At 43.3% G+C, this 16,456-nt stretch overlaps 1 protein-coding gene across 3 annotated transcripts; it reads right to left on the reverse strand.

Moving 5' to 3' along the window:
* Positions 1–3,950: 3,950 nt before the first annotated feature.
* On the reverse strand, positions 3,951–13,944 carry OR1M1 (olfactory receptor family 1 subfamily M member 1). Of its 3 annotated transcripts, none has more exons than XM_045202823.3 (2): positions 13,678–13,944; positions 3,951–7,145 (listed from the first exon to the last, which is right to left on the reverse strand). In XM_045202823.3, the coding sequence occupies exon 2, from the start codon at positions 6,544–6,546 to the stop codon at positions 5,602–5,604; it is 945 nt and encodes a 314-aa protein (XP_045058758.1). In that variant the 5' UTR covers positions 6,547–7,145; positions 13,678–13,944; the 3' UTR covers positions 3,951–5,601. The 3 variants fall into 3 exon arrangements, with proteins under 3 accessions (XP_045058758.1, XP_053768077.1, XP_053768078.1); XM_053912102.2 differs by lacking the exon at positions 13,678–13,944 and adding an exon at positions 11,518–13,591; XM_053912103.2 differs by lacking the exon at positions 13,678–13,944 and adding an exon at positions 11,116–11,507.
* Positions 13,945–16,456: the final 2,512 nt, after the last annotated feature.

Raw genomic sequence — 16,456 nt, forward strand, 5'->3', positions numbered from 1 at the left:
TTGTGGTTAGACACTCCTAGACTTCATAAAATGTTCGCCCTGATATTTCAAGTACCCACCCGGCCCCATCCCTAGTTATTCCAATATCATCGACTGTATTCCCTATGCTGTAATTAACATCCCTGTAACTGTTCTGTAGCTACCAATTTGTACTTCTTAATCCTTTCACCCATGCCCCGGTCCCCCACCCCTCTGTCAACTGTCGGTCTGCTCTCTGTATCTAGTTTGTTTGTTTATTTTGTCCTTTAGATTCCACAAATAAGCGAAATCACATGATGTTTGTCTTTCTCCATCTGACTTATTTCACTTAGCTAACACCCTCCAGGCCCATCCATGCCACCACAAGATGTAAGATTTCGTTCTTCTTTATGGGTGAGAAGTATCCCATTGTGTAAATGTACCGTGGCTTTTTTATCCACTCATCTATTGATGGGCACTAGGTCTGCTTCCAAATCTTGGCTCTTGGAAATAATACTGCAATGAACATGGAGGCGCATGTATTAGTGTTTGGGGTTTCTTTGTATATATACCCAGAGTGGAATTGCTGGGTTATAAGGCAATTTTATTTTTAATTTTTTGAGGAAACTCCACACCATGTCCCACAATGGTTACTCCAGTCTGCATTCCCACCAACACTGCACGAGGGCTCCCTTTTCTCCACATCCTCGCCAACACTTGCTCTTTGTTGATTTATTGGTGATGGTCATTCTGACAGCTGTGAGGTGATATCTCACTGTGGTTTTAATACGCATTTCTCTGATGATTAGTGACACTGAACATCCTTTCATGTGTCTGTTGGCCATCTGTGTGTCCTCTTCGGAGAAGTGTCTATTCAGGTCTTCTGCCCCCTTTCTAATTGGGTTGTTTGTTTTTCTGGTGTGGAGTTGTATGAGTTCTTTATATATTTTCTATAGTAGCATTTTATCAGAGGTACTGTTTGAAATATCTTGTCCTGGTTTGTTGGTTGCCTCTTTGTTTGGTTGATGGTTTCTTTTGCTGTACTGCTGCTTGTTTTAACCCAAGTTATACATGGAGCTGAATGCTTGCAAGGCTTCGTTCCAAGATTGCAAACAGAACAAATCTAAATATGTACTGAAAACACAGATCAGTCTTTAACACTTATTAAACGGTTCCTGACTGTGCTTGTGCTGCCCCCTTCTCATGCCCACTGCTCCGGCTCCTGCACAGGAACGCTCTCTTCTTGGTGTGATTCGGGTCTCAGCTCAGAAGCCACCTTCACAGAGACTGACTGCCCTCAGAAACGCCCAGGTTAACATGCCTCCCATCTGTCTCTGTCACATCGCCCTTCATCATGCTTTGAAGTCCTTCTCACTCTTGGTTAGTGTCTGGCACATTGATTTTTTTTTGTTTATTGTTGTTTTTCCTGCTGGGCTGGGGGTGGGTTGTTTTGTGTTCTATTGTTTAATTTTATTTTTTAACTTTTATGGATTTATTTTAATATCAGTGAAATTACCCTTTTTTCTGGTGTGCAGTGCTTAGAATTTTATCCTATGTATAATTTTGTGGGATCTGAAGACATAGAGCGCTATTTAAAATTTTTTGCACTTTCAAAGCAAAATTCATTGCTCTGATATCAGGATAGAGAACATTCCCCCTGCCCCCCAAAACACACTTCCTTTTACTAAAACTTTGCAGTTACAGAAAAAGATTATTTTTTTTCTTTTGCTTAGTCCTCTATTGCCAGTGTTTAGAACAATAGCTGGCATTGAGTAGATACTTGGTAAATATTTTATGAATAAATGATTGAATGAATGAATGAAATATATATTGATGCCAACAAATACTAGAAGTTGATATTGTAAAGGTTACCAGGACAAACCTCTCCTGGAGTTGTGGTCTTAACTTCTTATTTTTTTATATATATTTTACTGATTATGCTGTTACAGTTGTCCCATTAACCCCCCTTCACTCCCCTCCACCCTTCACACCCCCTCCCTCCCACATTCCCCCCCTTTAGTTCATGTCCATGGGTCATACTTATAAGTTCTTTGGCTTCTACATTTCCTACACTATTCTTACCCTCCCCCTGTCTATTTTCTACCTACCATTTACGCTACTTATTCTCTGTCCCTTCTCCCCTCTCTCCCCCTCCCACTCCCTTGTTGATAACCCTCCATGTGATCTCCATTTCTGTGGTTCTGTTCCTATTCTAGTTGTTTGCTTAGTTTGCTTTTGTTTTTGTTTTAGGTGTGGTTGTTAATAACTGTGACTTTGCTTTCATTTTACTGTTAATATTTTTTATCTTCTTTTTCTTAGATAAATCCCTTTAACATTTTATATAATAAGGGCTTGGTGATGATGAACTCCTTTAACTTGACCTTATCTGAGGAGCACTTTACCTGCCCTTCCATTCTAAATAATAGCTTTGCTGGATACAGTAATCTTGGATGTAGGTCCTTGCCTTTCATGCCTTGGAATACTTCTTTCCAGCCCCTTCTTGCCTGTGAGGTCTCTTGTGAGAAATCAGCTGACAGTCTTATGGGAAATCCTTTGTAGGTAACTGTCTCCTTTTCTCTTGCTGTTTTTAAGATTCTCTCCATATCTTTAATCTTGGTGAATGTAATTATGATGTGGCTTGGTGTGTGCTTCCTTGAGTCCAGCTTCTTTGGGACTCTCTGAGCTTCCTGGACTTCCTGGAAGTCTATTTCCTTAGCCAGATTGGGGAAGTTCTCCTTCATTATTTGTTCAAATAAGTTTTCAATTTCTTGCTCTTCCTCTTCTCCTTCTGGTACCCCTATAATTAGGATGTTGGAACGTTTAAAGATGTCCTGGAGGTTCCTAAGCCTTTCCTCAGTTTTTTTAATTCTTATTGCTTCATTCTTTTCTGGTCGAATGTTTCTTTCTTCCTTCTAGTCTACACCATTGATTTGAGTCTTATTTTCCTTCCCATCACTGTTGGTTCCCTGTACATTTTCCTTTATTTCACTTAGTATAGCCTTCATGTTTTCATCTAATTTGTGATGAAATTCAACCAATTCTATGAGCTTCCTGATTACCAGTGTTTTGAACTGTGCATCTGATAGGTTGGCTATCTGTTCATCACTTAGTTGTATTTTTTCTGGAGCTTTTATCTATTCTTTCATTTGGGCCATTTTTTTTTTCTTGTTGCACCTGTTACATAAAGGGGTGGAGCCTTAGGTGTTCACCAGGGTGGGGCGACCCACGTCACTGTGCTGTGACACTGTATGTGGGGAAGGGGTCCAAGAGGGTACAATGGCACTTGCTCCACTCTCCTCCAGATTGCAGTCACTCCCTCTGCTACCCACCATCAGTTGGGCTGATTCCCATGTGGGTGGGTTTGTGTATGTTCTAGGACCCTGTGGGTCTCTTCAACCAACTCTCCTGTGAGGCTGGGAGTTTCTCCTGCTGCCACCTCAACCCCCATGGGTGTTTTCAATCAATGGTTTAAGGCTTTATTTCCCCACACTGAAACCCTGGGTTGCGCAGTCTGTCTCCGGGTCCTACAGCTGCTGCCTTGCCAGCTAGCTACAGCCTTGACCACCCAGATCCACAATCTGCCACCTTGCTGGGTCCACCAGCCACTGCCTTGCTGCAAGTTCTCTCTGCCCTGGCTGCCTGTCTCCACCCCTCCTACTGGTCTGGATGAATGTGTCTTCTTTATCTCCTTGGTTGTCAGACTTCCACACAATTCAATTTTCTGTCAGCTCGGGTTGTTTTTTTTTTTTGTTTTTAAATTGTTGTTGTCCTTCTTTTGGTTGTGTGAGAAGGCACAGTGTGTCTACCTACGCCTCCATCTTGGCCAGAAGTCCCGGTCTTAACTTCTTAACACAAAACAGGCAGAGATAGTCTGGCCGACAGAAACTAGAGAGTTTTATTGGTGCTAGGCATCTCTCATAGCATAGAGGAGAAAGGGAGCTAAATAAGTGCTTCAGCTCAAGCTGGATACAGAGAGAAAGGTTTTCACAAAATTCTCTGAGCTGCCAAGTGCTAATAATTTTCCAAGCCTCTGGGTCTTCCATCCTTGTTCATCAACACAGCAATTACTTGCAGGCATGAGGCAGGGGAATGGGGGCAACTTCCCAGGACAGAGAGTTGTGGTTCAGCTTTCACTCCATTTTTGGTTATTTAAAACAAAATCCCTCACCAGGATCATAGGATGGGTTCCCCATGGCAAGTCCCAATATTCTTAAATTCTGAGCTTTGTTCATCAGAATGTCCACCAGAGCGCTTTATTTTTTCAGCCTACAACAGCGCCAGGTCTGGAGGTCTGTTTGTTCCACAGAGAAAGTCTAATTTAATCCTCCTCAGGAAGAAAATAACATAAGCAAATTAAATCTTTGATTTTCCAAAATATTCCTGCTTAAGAGGATATCCCCTCCTCAGCACCCTTGGAAATGTCTGGTCCTACTTAAAGTCACTGCATAATCCATTTGAGTTGTAAGTATCCACGTGAGTACGAGGATTACTTCACAATAGACACAAATAAATTTACTGCCTTTATGGGGACTTTAGAATGGGGAAACGAGACTGCAAAGGAACACACTACGGTGTGTGACACAAGACATACTCGTAACGAATAGCTCTCATCTCTGCCATAAGCAGTGTCCCTCCTTAAATGCACCCCACGGACCTACGGTGACTGAGACCGAGGCCTCAGCTTCCTTCCGATTCAGAGAGTCGTGATTCCGTGGATTGGTATCACCCTTCACATCACCCTTCACATCCTCTGAAGATACGTGCATCAGGTGGTGGTTCCTGACGTTCTTAGTGCGTGGTCTGAATCTCTTTCTCCCCATGCCTCCCACAATGTTCCCCTGGCACACTCCAGCTCACCTCCCCGGATGGTAGGATAGGGGTGAGGGTAGGGGAGCCTGCATCTCGCTCACACCCCCCTTGCTTTGGTCTCTGGGAGTCAAGTTAACCGCCTGCTTCTTATGATCAAGACCAAACTCTTGGGTTTAGCCTAAAGCCCTTCTTGGTGTGGCATTTCCCAAGTCACTCACCAGAACTGGATTTTCCACACCACGGATGGATTCTTCTCTCTCCTCCTCTTGCTCTCTCACATTCCACTCACTGTTTTCTTTATCTAAGACACTCTTACTCCTCATATTGGCCTCAACAACACCATCTTATCCTTTAGGATAAGACCCTACATGCCAGTCTGTCAAGTGTTCCTGATGTGTTCTGCCCTCCCCTCGTGTTTGTACTCCATTCTGTTATGTTTAATTACGTGTCTTGGGTCCATTTCCACACTCAGCTATAGGGGTCTTCCGAATGGTAGGTGCTGTGTCACACCACGGCCAGCGCCTTCGTGAAGTTCATAATAGGTAGTCCACAAGTATTTGCTGAGCGCTCAATGGAGCCTGAGTCATGGAAAACCCAATCTGGTAGAACTAGATGGATTCTTCTGGGAATACGGCCTAAGACATACACAAAAGGCCTTTTAGTGGTCCCAGTAATTGAGGAAATAATGACAGGGTCACCTTAAGGTTTCCTTTTAAACTTCTGCTATTCAAAACTCAAAGTGGTTACTCTCCCAACCCATGCAATTCCAGATTTTGGCCCCAAAATGCAGATGTCTATGTCTTACTCCCCAGGAGCACCCAGGTGTCCTGATGGTTAGGAAGATGGGGTGATTTTTCTATGGATGAGCTTCCTCAAGGCCCCCTTGAGGTCTTTGTTCCTCAGGCTGTAGATGAAGGGGTTCAGCATGGGGGTGACGGCAGTGTACATCACAGCAGAGGCTTTCTCCTTCACGGCTGTGCGGACAGATGAAGGGCACAAATAGACCCCAATGGTCGTCCCGTAGAAGAGGGCGACCACAGAGAGGTGGGAGCTGCAGGTGGAAAAGGCTTTCTTCCTGCCACCCGCAGAGGGGACCTGCGTGATGGCCATGATGATGCGAGCGTAGGAGGCCAGGATGCAGATGAAAGGTGTGGCTATCACCATCGCAGCCACGATGAGCACAAAGGTCCTGTTCACAAACGTGTCGGTGCAGGAAAGTCTAAGAAGGGGCGTGAGGTCACAGAAGTAGTGAGGAACCTTGTCACCACAGAAAACCAGGCGCGCCATCAGGAGGATGTGTGTGAGGGAGATGAAGTGGGAAACCACCCAGGGACCACCAGCCAGCAGGCCACAGAGCCGTGGGCTCATGACGGTGGAATAGTGTAAGGGGTGACAGATAGCCACAAACCTGTCATAAGCCATCACAGCAATTAAGACACTGTCAACAATGCCAAAAAAGTGGAAAAAGTACATTTGGGTTAGGCAGCAAGGATAGGAGATGGTCTTGATCTTAGTTTGAATGTTCACCAGCATTTTGGGGGTGGTGTTGGTGGCCAGGCCAAAATCAACCAAGGACAGGTTGGCTAAGAAAAAGTACATGGGGGTGTGGAGGTGGGAGTCTGAGCTGATGGCCAGGATGATGAGCAGGTTCCCCACCACCGTGACCACGTACATGCAGAAGAACAGAGCAAAGAGGAGCGTGTCCGTCTCTGGTTTTTCGGAAAGTCCTAGCAGGATGAATTCGGATATGCTGGTTTGGTTCCTTGGACCCATGGGCATAATTCCTCTGGAGGTATCGAACTGGGGAAATTATGTGAACGCTATAGAGGTGATTTCGGAAGATTAGGCGAGATTACACCCAACTGCCCATTGGGGTTAATTACGATATCAACTTATACATTTCTTGCCTCTTAGACTATGGATGGAGAGTTGAAAGCAAATCACATGCCAAGGCTTCATTCCAAAATACATCTCTGAATATTCCTGTTTCAGACAAAGACTGAGACAGTATATCATGCACAAATCCTTGCTGAAAAAAAAAACCTACTCAAGGTTTACTTCAGGATAAAATCAATTAAATCCAGAAAGAAGAGATGTCCAAGAAGCAATAGTCAGTCAATAGATTGGTATACAAGGGGGAAACCCCTAAAAACCCAAACTTTATTTATTAAAAAATTGTGTATTTATTCTTACATGTTTCAACTTCAGTCACCTTCAAAGTACTCTCCACTTGATGCGATACACCTATTGAGATGTTTTTTCCACTGCTCAGAACAGTTTTTGAATTTGTCAATTTTGGTGACTTTTAGTGCTTTTGCTGTTTTTTGTTTCATCTCTTCCACATCAGCAAAATGTTTCCCTTTGAGGACTTTTTCAACCTCAAAAACAAAACAGTTGCTTGGAGTGAGATGGGGTGAATAGGAAGGGTGGGGCATAAGGGTCATACCATTTTTTTTTTTTTTTGGTCAAAAACTGCTGAGCACTCAGCACGGTGTGGGCAGGTGCGCTCATAAATCACCCATCATGAAATGGGCAAATGTGTTGAAAGAGTCTTCAAAAAAATTCACTGAAGCCAAACACAGTCTCTCACAACAACGCCAGCTGGCACACTGATACAGATGGATTCCTAGAACACTCACGTAGCGGAGGAAGCCTGTACTACAAGGGGCCAGCCCTCCAGAAGATAACTCTGTTTTTTATAGGGGTCCCCCCCTTGTACATGTAGAAAAATGTAAGCAAAACATTGAGTTTCAAAATAGTTAATAATTGTAATGAAAATGTGCATGTAAACAAGATAGATGAAAAAATGAGGCAGAAATAATATTAAGACAAGAAGAGAAATTAGAATAAAAGTTATAAGATTCTTGTATTGAGTTGCAGGAGAATGGAAATACTGAATATTTTGCACTTTCTATATAAAGCATACATAATTAAAGTTTAGGTGTAACCACTATAAATAATGAATATAAAACATATAACTTCTAAATTATAGTAAGGGCACAGCAGAAATAAAGAGATTTATAATCAAACCACTTTCAGGAAAGGAGGTAGAAAGAAGCAAAGAAAAACCACAGACTATAGGAGTAACAACAATTGTCTAAATGCCTTAAACCAGTCATTAAAAACAGGACTCTCAGATTGGACAAAGACAAAAAACCCTAATACCTCACACGTACAAGGGATACACCTAAACTGTAATGGCATAAAAAGGCTGAACATAAAAGAATGGTGAAGATATAACAAGAAATACTAGCTGAAGGGAAGTTTGATAACTTATTGACATCAGGTAAAACATACATAAGGCAAAAGGCCTTATTAAAAGGGAAAAGGAAAATCATTATGTAATAACAAAGGAAAAAACTCATTCGAAAGGGGAAAAAAGAGCTACTCATGTGCATTTTTACACAGGCTTACTTTATAAAAAGAGAAACAAACTAATAGAAGTAAAGAAAAATTACAAACCACATCTTATGAGGAGATTTTATCATTTTTTTTAGTACTTGCTATATCAAGGGGACAGAATTTTGGTAAGGGTAGTGAAAATTTGAATAATACAATTAACCAGCTTGATTTGAGCCCTACACTAAATTATTAGAGAATCCGCATTTTTTTCAAGGACAATATAGAACACCTATAAAAATTAGGCCATAAAGAAAATCTTAATACCAAACTACATATCAAACAAAGCATGGAATCTGACCAAAATGCAATAAAATTAGAAATCAATAGTAAAAAAGATATGTTTGGTAATGGTCAGGTACACTTGGAAGCAGGCCTTGAAAGCGACAGCGGCGTGGCCCTTTGGGAGGACCTGCAGGCCTCTCCCTTCACGTTTGGAGTCCGATAGTCGAGTTCAACAAAGGACTCGTGCAAACACGGCCCAGAGGCTGTGTGCTGAGACTCTGAAGGTGGGTGGAGGACACAAAAGGAGGGAAAAAATAGGGGGCATCTGTAATAGTGTCAACAATAAAGAAAACACAGAAAGACAATTTAGTAAAATTTTAAAAATACATGCACATGATCTTTTATATTGAAATCCCTAAAAACACAAAAAAACTGTTAAAACTAATAAATTACTCAGTAAAGTTGCTATATGTGAAATCAACATACAAATTCAGTCACATTCCTATACCCTATCAATGAACAATTTGTAAAAATTAATTGCTAAAACAATCACATTTACAGTAGTATCAAATATAATTTAAAAGTAAGGAATATATTTAACCAATGAGGTGAAAGATCTATACACTGAAATCCATAAAACATTGATGAAAATATTTGAAGACACAAATAAATCGAAAAATATTCCTTGTTTACCAACTGAAAAAAATTAATACTGTGAAGTGTGCATTCTACTCAGAGATGTACAGATCTAATGTAATTTCTATTAAAATTCCAATAGCATTTTTCACAGAAATAAGACACAATCTTAAAATTTGTGTGGAACCACAAAAGACTCTGAAAAGCCAAAGCAATCTTGAGAAAAAGCAAAGCAGGCATCACATTTCCTGAGTTCAACTATATTACAAAGTTCTAGTAATCAAACCAGTGAGGCACTGACATAAAAATGGACATGTAGACCAATGGAACAGGATAGAGAGCCTAGAGATAAGCCTGTGCATAGACAGCCAACCACTCTTTCACGGGGGTGCCCAGAACACATAATGGGGAGAGAATGGTCTCTTCAATCACTGGTGTTGGGGAAACTGACATCCACTTGCAGGAGAGTGAAAGTGAACCTCTGTCTCACACCACTCACAAAAATTAACTCAAAATGTGTTAAAGACTTCCATGTAAGATCTGAGCCTATAAAACCCCAGAAGAGAACATAGGGAAAAAGCTCCTTGACATTGGTTTTGGAATTTTTTTTAATCTGGCACCAAAAGCACAGGGAACAAATGTAAAAATCAACAAATGGGACTAAACTAAAAAGAAAACTAAAAACTTTCTGCACAGCAAGGGAAACAATCAACAAAATGAAAAGGCAACCAGTGAAATAGGAGAAAATATTTGCAAACCATATATCGGATAAGGGAATAATATCCAAAATATATAAGAAACTTACATACCTCAATAGAAAAATTATAAATAATCCAATTGAAAAGTGGGCAAAGGACCTGAATAGACATTTGCTTAAAGAAGATACACAAATGGACAACAGGTTCCTGAAAAATGTGCTCAACATCACTAGTCATCAGAAAATGCAAATAAAAATCATGAGCTGTCATCTCACACATTTCCGGATGGCTATTATTAAAAAGACAAAATATAACAATGCTGGTAATGATATGGAGAAACGGGAACCCTTGCAAACTATTGGTGGGAATGTAAATTCTTATGGCTGCTGTGGAATACAATCCTCAAAAAGAATTAAAATAGAACTGCCCTGTGATTCGGCAACCCCACTTCTGGTTACACGTCTGAAGGAAACAAAGTACCTCAAATGGATACCTGTTCCTCCACGTTTACTGCAGCATTACTCACAATAGCCAAGATACAGAAACAACCTAAGTATCCGTCTGTGGGGAATGGATACAAAAGCTGTGAGATGAGAGAGAGAGAGAGAAAGAATGTCATTCAGTCGTGAGAAAAAAGATCTTGTCATTTGTGACAACCTGTATGAGCCTAGAGGACACTGTGCCAGTGAAATGTGCCAGGCAGAGAAAGAGAAATACTGTGTGACCTCAGTGTGTGGAACTAAATTTTTTTAAAGTCAAACTAATAGAGGCAGGAGAATGGTGGTTACCAGGGGCTGGGGGGATGAGAAGATGTGGTCAAAGGGTACGAGCTTTCAGCTGCATGATGAATAAGATTTGTTCATACCCGGCATGGTGACTATATTAACAATACTGTATTGTATACTTGACATTTGCTAAGGGAGTAGATCTTATGCATTCTCATGTTGGCTCTCTTTTCTTTAGCAAAGAAAAGACTTGGCTAAAGATTTTGTCCCATGACTCTGAAAATTCTGCTAAAATTATAGGTCCTCCCCCCACAGAGAAATACACATTTTGGCATTATTTTACACACCATTTGAGGGTGTTCAGGAACTGTCCTAAACTCCAAGTCAAGAGCCACTCAAAGAACAACTTTGTAGAAGTTTCCTGCTTTTCAAAATTGACTCTCAAGACTAACAACTTCAACCTCTAACACTCATACCTGAATTTCTACCTGCAAAGTCAGTATTTCCTCTTAGATATTTGCATGGATGCAATGTGGAATGAGGGAAAGCACACAGATGATTGGATTCAGATCAACCAGGATGAAAACCCTGGCTCCACTTAGTGACTATTAGCCTCTCTAAACTCCACTTTCTGTAACTTTATACTTGGGAGAAATAATACCCACCTCCAAGTTTTCCTAGAAGGTGAAATGGAATAACACGTGGAAAGTGCCCAACCCAGTGCTCAGCATCATACAGTCTCGACCCGCATTTGGCAGCGTCAGCGTGAGGTTAAGGACGACGGGCTGGGCAAAGGAACGCCTGGGTGTGACTCCTGGGCTCCCACTTCCTAGCTGGGTGGTGCTGAGCAATTGCCTAACCGCTAAACTCTCAGGCTCCTGGCCAAAAGGGAATGGTAATAGTGTATAACTTATTGGTTGTTTTGATGCTTAAATGAGATATTTATGAAGATTGTCTACAGTATCGTGATTTCCCTTTCTCTTTCTTCCAGGTTGGTAAGTTCACCATGTAAAAAGCCAAGTGTATTTTCTTCTGGAGCCCCTATGTCCCCGAGTGAAATCACCAACCTCCAGACACCTGTGATGGAAGAAGCATCGACTCGTCCTCCCTTATTTCTTCCACTGCCGAAGCCAATCTGTCAATAAGTTGCTGCATCTTCCACAAGTTGGACATTACACTTTTATATTCATTTTCCATCTATCGTGCACCCTAAACAAAGGCTCTCACTTATTCTAGGTTGACAAGTACTCATTTTTAATTAGTTCTCCTGCATCCATTCTCTCTCCTCAAAGCTCTCCGGCAATCCCTGCTGGATTAATCTTCATGAAAGATAGCTCTGACCGCATCACTTATTCACTCACTTACTCCATGAACAATTACTGATGGTTGCTATGCGCCAGGGTTTGGGCTGAGCGATGGGAACAGAGACTTGAGAAGACAAAGACCCAGCCCTTCAGACACTCGTGCCTTTGCTCATTTTTGTGGCCAGCGTCCCGTGCAGGACCCAGAGGGGCATAAACACAGTTGTTTAATATATGCATGAACCAGTAATGGTTCTTACCGAGAGAATAAATAATAAATGCATGAATAAATAATAATTTTTATTTTATATATGAAATATATATTATATATGTGTCAATCTCCTTGTGTCTCATATAAGTAAATGGAGACACAAGGAAACTGATCAAATCAAATGGGGTTTCACAGGACTAAGCCAAGCAGACTGAACCTGGAGCTTGTGCTCTGAACCTCCATTATTTCAGGGATCCTGAGTGAATTACTGAGTCCACAGTTGAGACTCGGGAGGCATGCATCGAATTTGGGGGAAGTGGACGTGGGAAATACCCCCTGAGAGTTACGCGAGTACTCAGCAAACACAGCGGAATCGGGCAGCAATTTTTGAAAATCTGGTGTCTATGCAACAGACTTCGTGAACCACTACTGTTCACTGGATAAGCTCCAACGTTTAACTTCAAATTTAAAAATATCTTGTGATTCTACTACAATTTATACTTCTTGCTTTATTGACTACTGCCTTCCTAAAATTATGTTTTATACCAGCTTTGGGGGGGGCAATATGCCAATCTGCCTCACGACCTACCCTTTCCTGCGATTTCTTGTCTCCACGCTTCTTTACATTTCTTATTACTTAGTAAAATTCCTAGTATGTGCCTAGAGCTACAATAGACATGATACACGTATGACATAGCATCCTAACAACAAACTACGAGGTACGGCTTACAATTCTCATTTTACAGATGAGCCGACTGAGCATGTGCAGCTCCCACAGGTATTAAATGGGGAGCTTGGTTCCAAATGCACATCCGCCTGAGTCCAAAGCCCACAGCCTCTGGTCCGAGCAGCACTGGCCCTGCCTGCACTCTCTTCCCAGAGCTCCCTTACGGTCCTCCACCAGACCCCACCTCCACAGGGCCCCTGTGTCACCCGTGGGTTCTTCCTCAGTGTCCTGACATCAGATTAGAGGTTATGCCACTTTGTGGCCCTGACAACGTTCTGCTTTGTAGTTTCACAATTTTACTGAAAGATTCACACATGTTTTTAATCCCAAGAGGGGCTAGTGAACACCCAGCTGATTCCATTCCTGGATCGATGGGCTCCTCTCCCATGCCCCTGCTCTCATGTCTAGACTGTCACTCGCTCACTCTGTCACTCCTCGTCCTCCCACCACCCTTGGGGAAAGTTCATGTCCCAGGGACAGGGAGGCTCAAAGTTGACCTCATCCTGATGGGGCAGGAAGCAGAACTCCTCTCCCACGTAAACCCTGGAAGTCTGTGTCCAGGCTATCTCAGCCTGGAAATGTAGGAATCTCCAGGGATTCGGAGACTCAGTGATGGAAATAACTCAAACTTCTGTCTACAGAAGTTTGTGAAAAACATCTCTTGTTTGTGGGCTTGGAAAGGCAGGTTCAGGTACTAAGAACTGAGCTACACATCGGGGGATTGGGAAATGGCTTGTTGGCATCACAGCTGGACGAGGTTGAGATAGGTGGGTAAGTGTGGTTGTTGGATTCATGGCTGGGAACTGGGTGCTGAACTGAGCCAGGAAGACTCTCAGTTCTCTGAGAACACAAGCTATTCTCTCTCCCTTTCTGCCACCTGCATTCTCTCCAAGTGTGCTCACTCTCTCTTGCTCTCTGTCTCCTCTCTCTCCCCCTTGTCCTCCTCTCTCCTTCCCTCCCTCCCCCCTTTTCCTCCAAGGCCACTCACTGGGCTATTTTTTCTCTTGGTATCATCAGAGGCATGAGTCACATGTGTCCAAGTGTCCTCCCTGGTGATGAAGTTAGACCTTGGAGTTAGAAGGATGCCTCAGAGGGGCACAAGTAGATATCCTCCTGGCCCAAAGAAGAAAAGCTGGGGTAGAAGACAAATTGTAGGGACTGAGGGAATATTTGTAATTTCTGTGCCAATAGAACTCAATTCCCCAGACTCCTTGTTAGACAAATTGTCCAATTTCACCTCGATTCTCTGAAGAGTTCAGTTTCGTACGGAGGCTGGGGCATGGCGGCAGTAAGAAGCTTCTATTGATTATTTTAGGTCTTCAGGAGGCAACCCGCAGCAAACTGTATGTTTCCCAACTTGCTCTGCACCCTCTTCTCAGGGAGCAAGCTCTCCTAGTCTCCTAAACTCTGCTTCCCAGGTCCATAGGGAAAGTTGCCATCCTTCTTCAAAACAGTGTTGCTCATCACTTAACCGAGAAGCAACTCCCTGCATTCACCCAGTGATGTCACACCAAGAAGCAAGGCTGCCTGCAACCCACATAAGCTCGAGGGCAGCGCTCAGTAAGGGCACCCCAGCTCCCTTCCAGTTCTGCTGATGGACAAGTAGAGTCTGACCTGATGGGTCCAGAGAGAGACAGAGAGGCTGTCTGACTGCATCTGCAGCCAGATCCTCACTCCGAGTGTTGGTCCCCGGGGGGAAGCAGGGGTAGTGTCTGCCTTTGCATTTTCAGGAATTCAGTTTTGTGAGGTCACTGCCAGCTGATCAGGGCATTTGTCCACTCAATATACACCCATGGAGCTCATTGATACACTAAGTTCCAGTCTTTAAAAACGTTCAGTTATGGAGATACCCAACCACAGACAAAAGTAGAGAAAATAGTACTGGGCTATGTTATGACATTGCTAGTGTTTCACCATTTTTGACCAACAAAACTGATCATTTTTCACATGCTTGCTGCTTAGGTGTTCAGGCAGGTTGGTCTGGTGCCTGGGGATCAGCCGGTGGGCAGGTCAGGTGTTTGAATACATGGGGACGAGCGTGGAGTCTGGGTTCCCTGGGGTAGGCCAGGCCCCTGAGTCTGCAGTGCTGGGCCTGGGGCATGGGGCCTGGGGCCTGGGTCCACAGAGGCCAACCAGGCACCAGCGATCACTACGGCAGCCTGACATTTGAGTTTGTGGTAGCTGGCCAGTAGCCAAGGGCTGCTGGTGTGGTCCTGGCAATGGGGAGGGCCAGAACCCAGGTCCATGAAACCCCACACCTGTAGGTTGGTCCACAAGAACCCAACTCAGACAGAGGCCACATGTGTCAGCCAGGTTCTGGGGCAGACTTGGAGCCTGGGACCCAGGGGACCAGACTTGTGCCAGGGTGGACTGGGAGCCTGGGCCCTTGGGAGTTGGTCTGGATTCTAGGTCCACAGGAGCAGGCCTGGTGTTGGACAGGCTGGGAGTCTGGGCCACAGGATTCAGCCCAGTGCCGGTGCAGGCCAGGGTCCTGGGGTCACAGGGCCCAGCCTGGCCCTGGGCTGAGTGAGAGCCTGCGTCTGCTGTCACTGGGCTGGAGCTGGGCCTGCCCCAGGACCAGATGTCTAAGAGCCAGACTGGTGACAGGTGGGTCGAGAGCTGCTGCAGCCGGCGCTGGCATCCACAACAAAGTTAGGTGCTCACCCACTCCTCTCCCACATGGGCTGTGCTGCCCGGGATTGGGGAAGGTGGTCAGGAACAACACAAACCACCTTTTCCACCTCCTTTTGAAGCATCTGTTCTGATTTCTGTGCTCCACTCTGGCACCATCGTCCCTCACCTGGAAACCTTTAATTAGGCGTTTCTAGAAGGAAACACACACAGGGAACCCTTGTCCTGCCATCTTGCTGATGCTACTCCCCTGCGTCAGGCTTTTCAGCACAATGGAGCCATTCATCTTGATGCTGCTAACTGTGGATTCCTTTTTTTAAAAAAATTTATTGGAAAAAAAATTAAAATTAAATTAAAAAATTTATTGGGGTCACCTTGGTTAATAAAATAGTTTTCAGGTGTACAAGTCTATAACACATCATCTGTATATTGTAGTGTGTGTTCACTGCTCCACATCGAGTCCCCTTCCATTGCCACTGATCCCCCTTTTACCCACTCCTCCCTCCCCCCTCCCCCTTTCGCTCTGGTAATCTCCATATTGTTGTCTGTTTATAGGTTTTTTTGTTTGATTTTTGCTTAACCCCTTCGTCTTATTCACCTAATCCCCCTCCTTCCTGCCTTCTGACAGCTGTTAGTCTGTTCCATGGATCCATGCTGTCATTTCTATTTTGTTCATCAGTTTATTTCATTCATTAGATTCTACATAAAAGTGAAATTCTATGGTACTTGTCTTTCTCTGATTGGCTTATTTCACTTAGCATGATATTCTCCATGTCCATATATGCTGTTCCAAAAGGTAAGATTTCCTTTTTTTTAAAAACAGCTGAGTAGTATTCCATTGTGTAAATGTACCACAGCTTTTTAATCCACTCATCTACTGAGGGACACTTGGGCGGCTTCCAAATCTTGACTATTGTAAATAACGCTGTAATAAACTAGGGGTGCGTGTATTCTTTTGAATTAGTGTTTCAGGTTTTCTTGGATATATTCCCAAAGTGGAATCTCTGGTCATCAGGCAGTTACATTTTTAATTTTTTTTTAATTTTTTTAAAATTTTTATTGTTATTCAAGTACAGTTGTATGCCTTTTCTCCCCATCCCTCCACCCCACCCCAGCTGAACCCACCTCCCTCCCCC

This window comes from Desmodus rotundus, chromosome 9, assembly GCF_022682495.2.
Source record: "Desmodus rotundus isolate HL8 chromosome 9, HLdesRot8A.1, whole genome shotgun sequence".
NCBI classification, from domain to species: domain Eukaryota; kingdom Metazoa; phylum Chordata; class Mammalia; order Chiroptera; family Phyllostomidae; genus Desmodus; species Desmodus rotundus.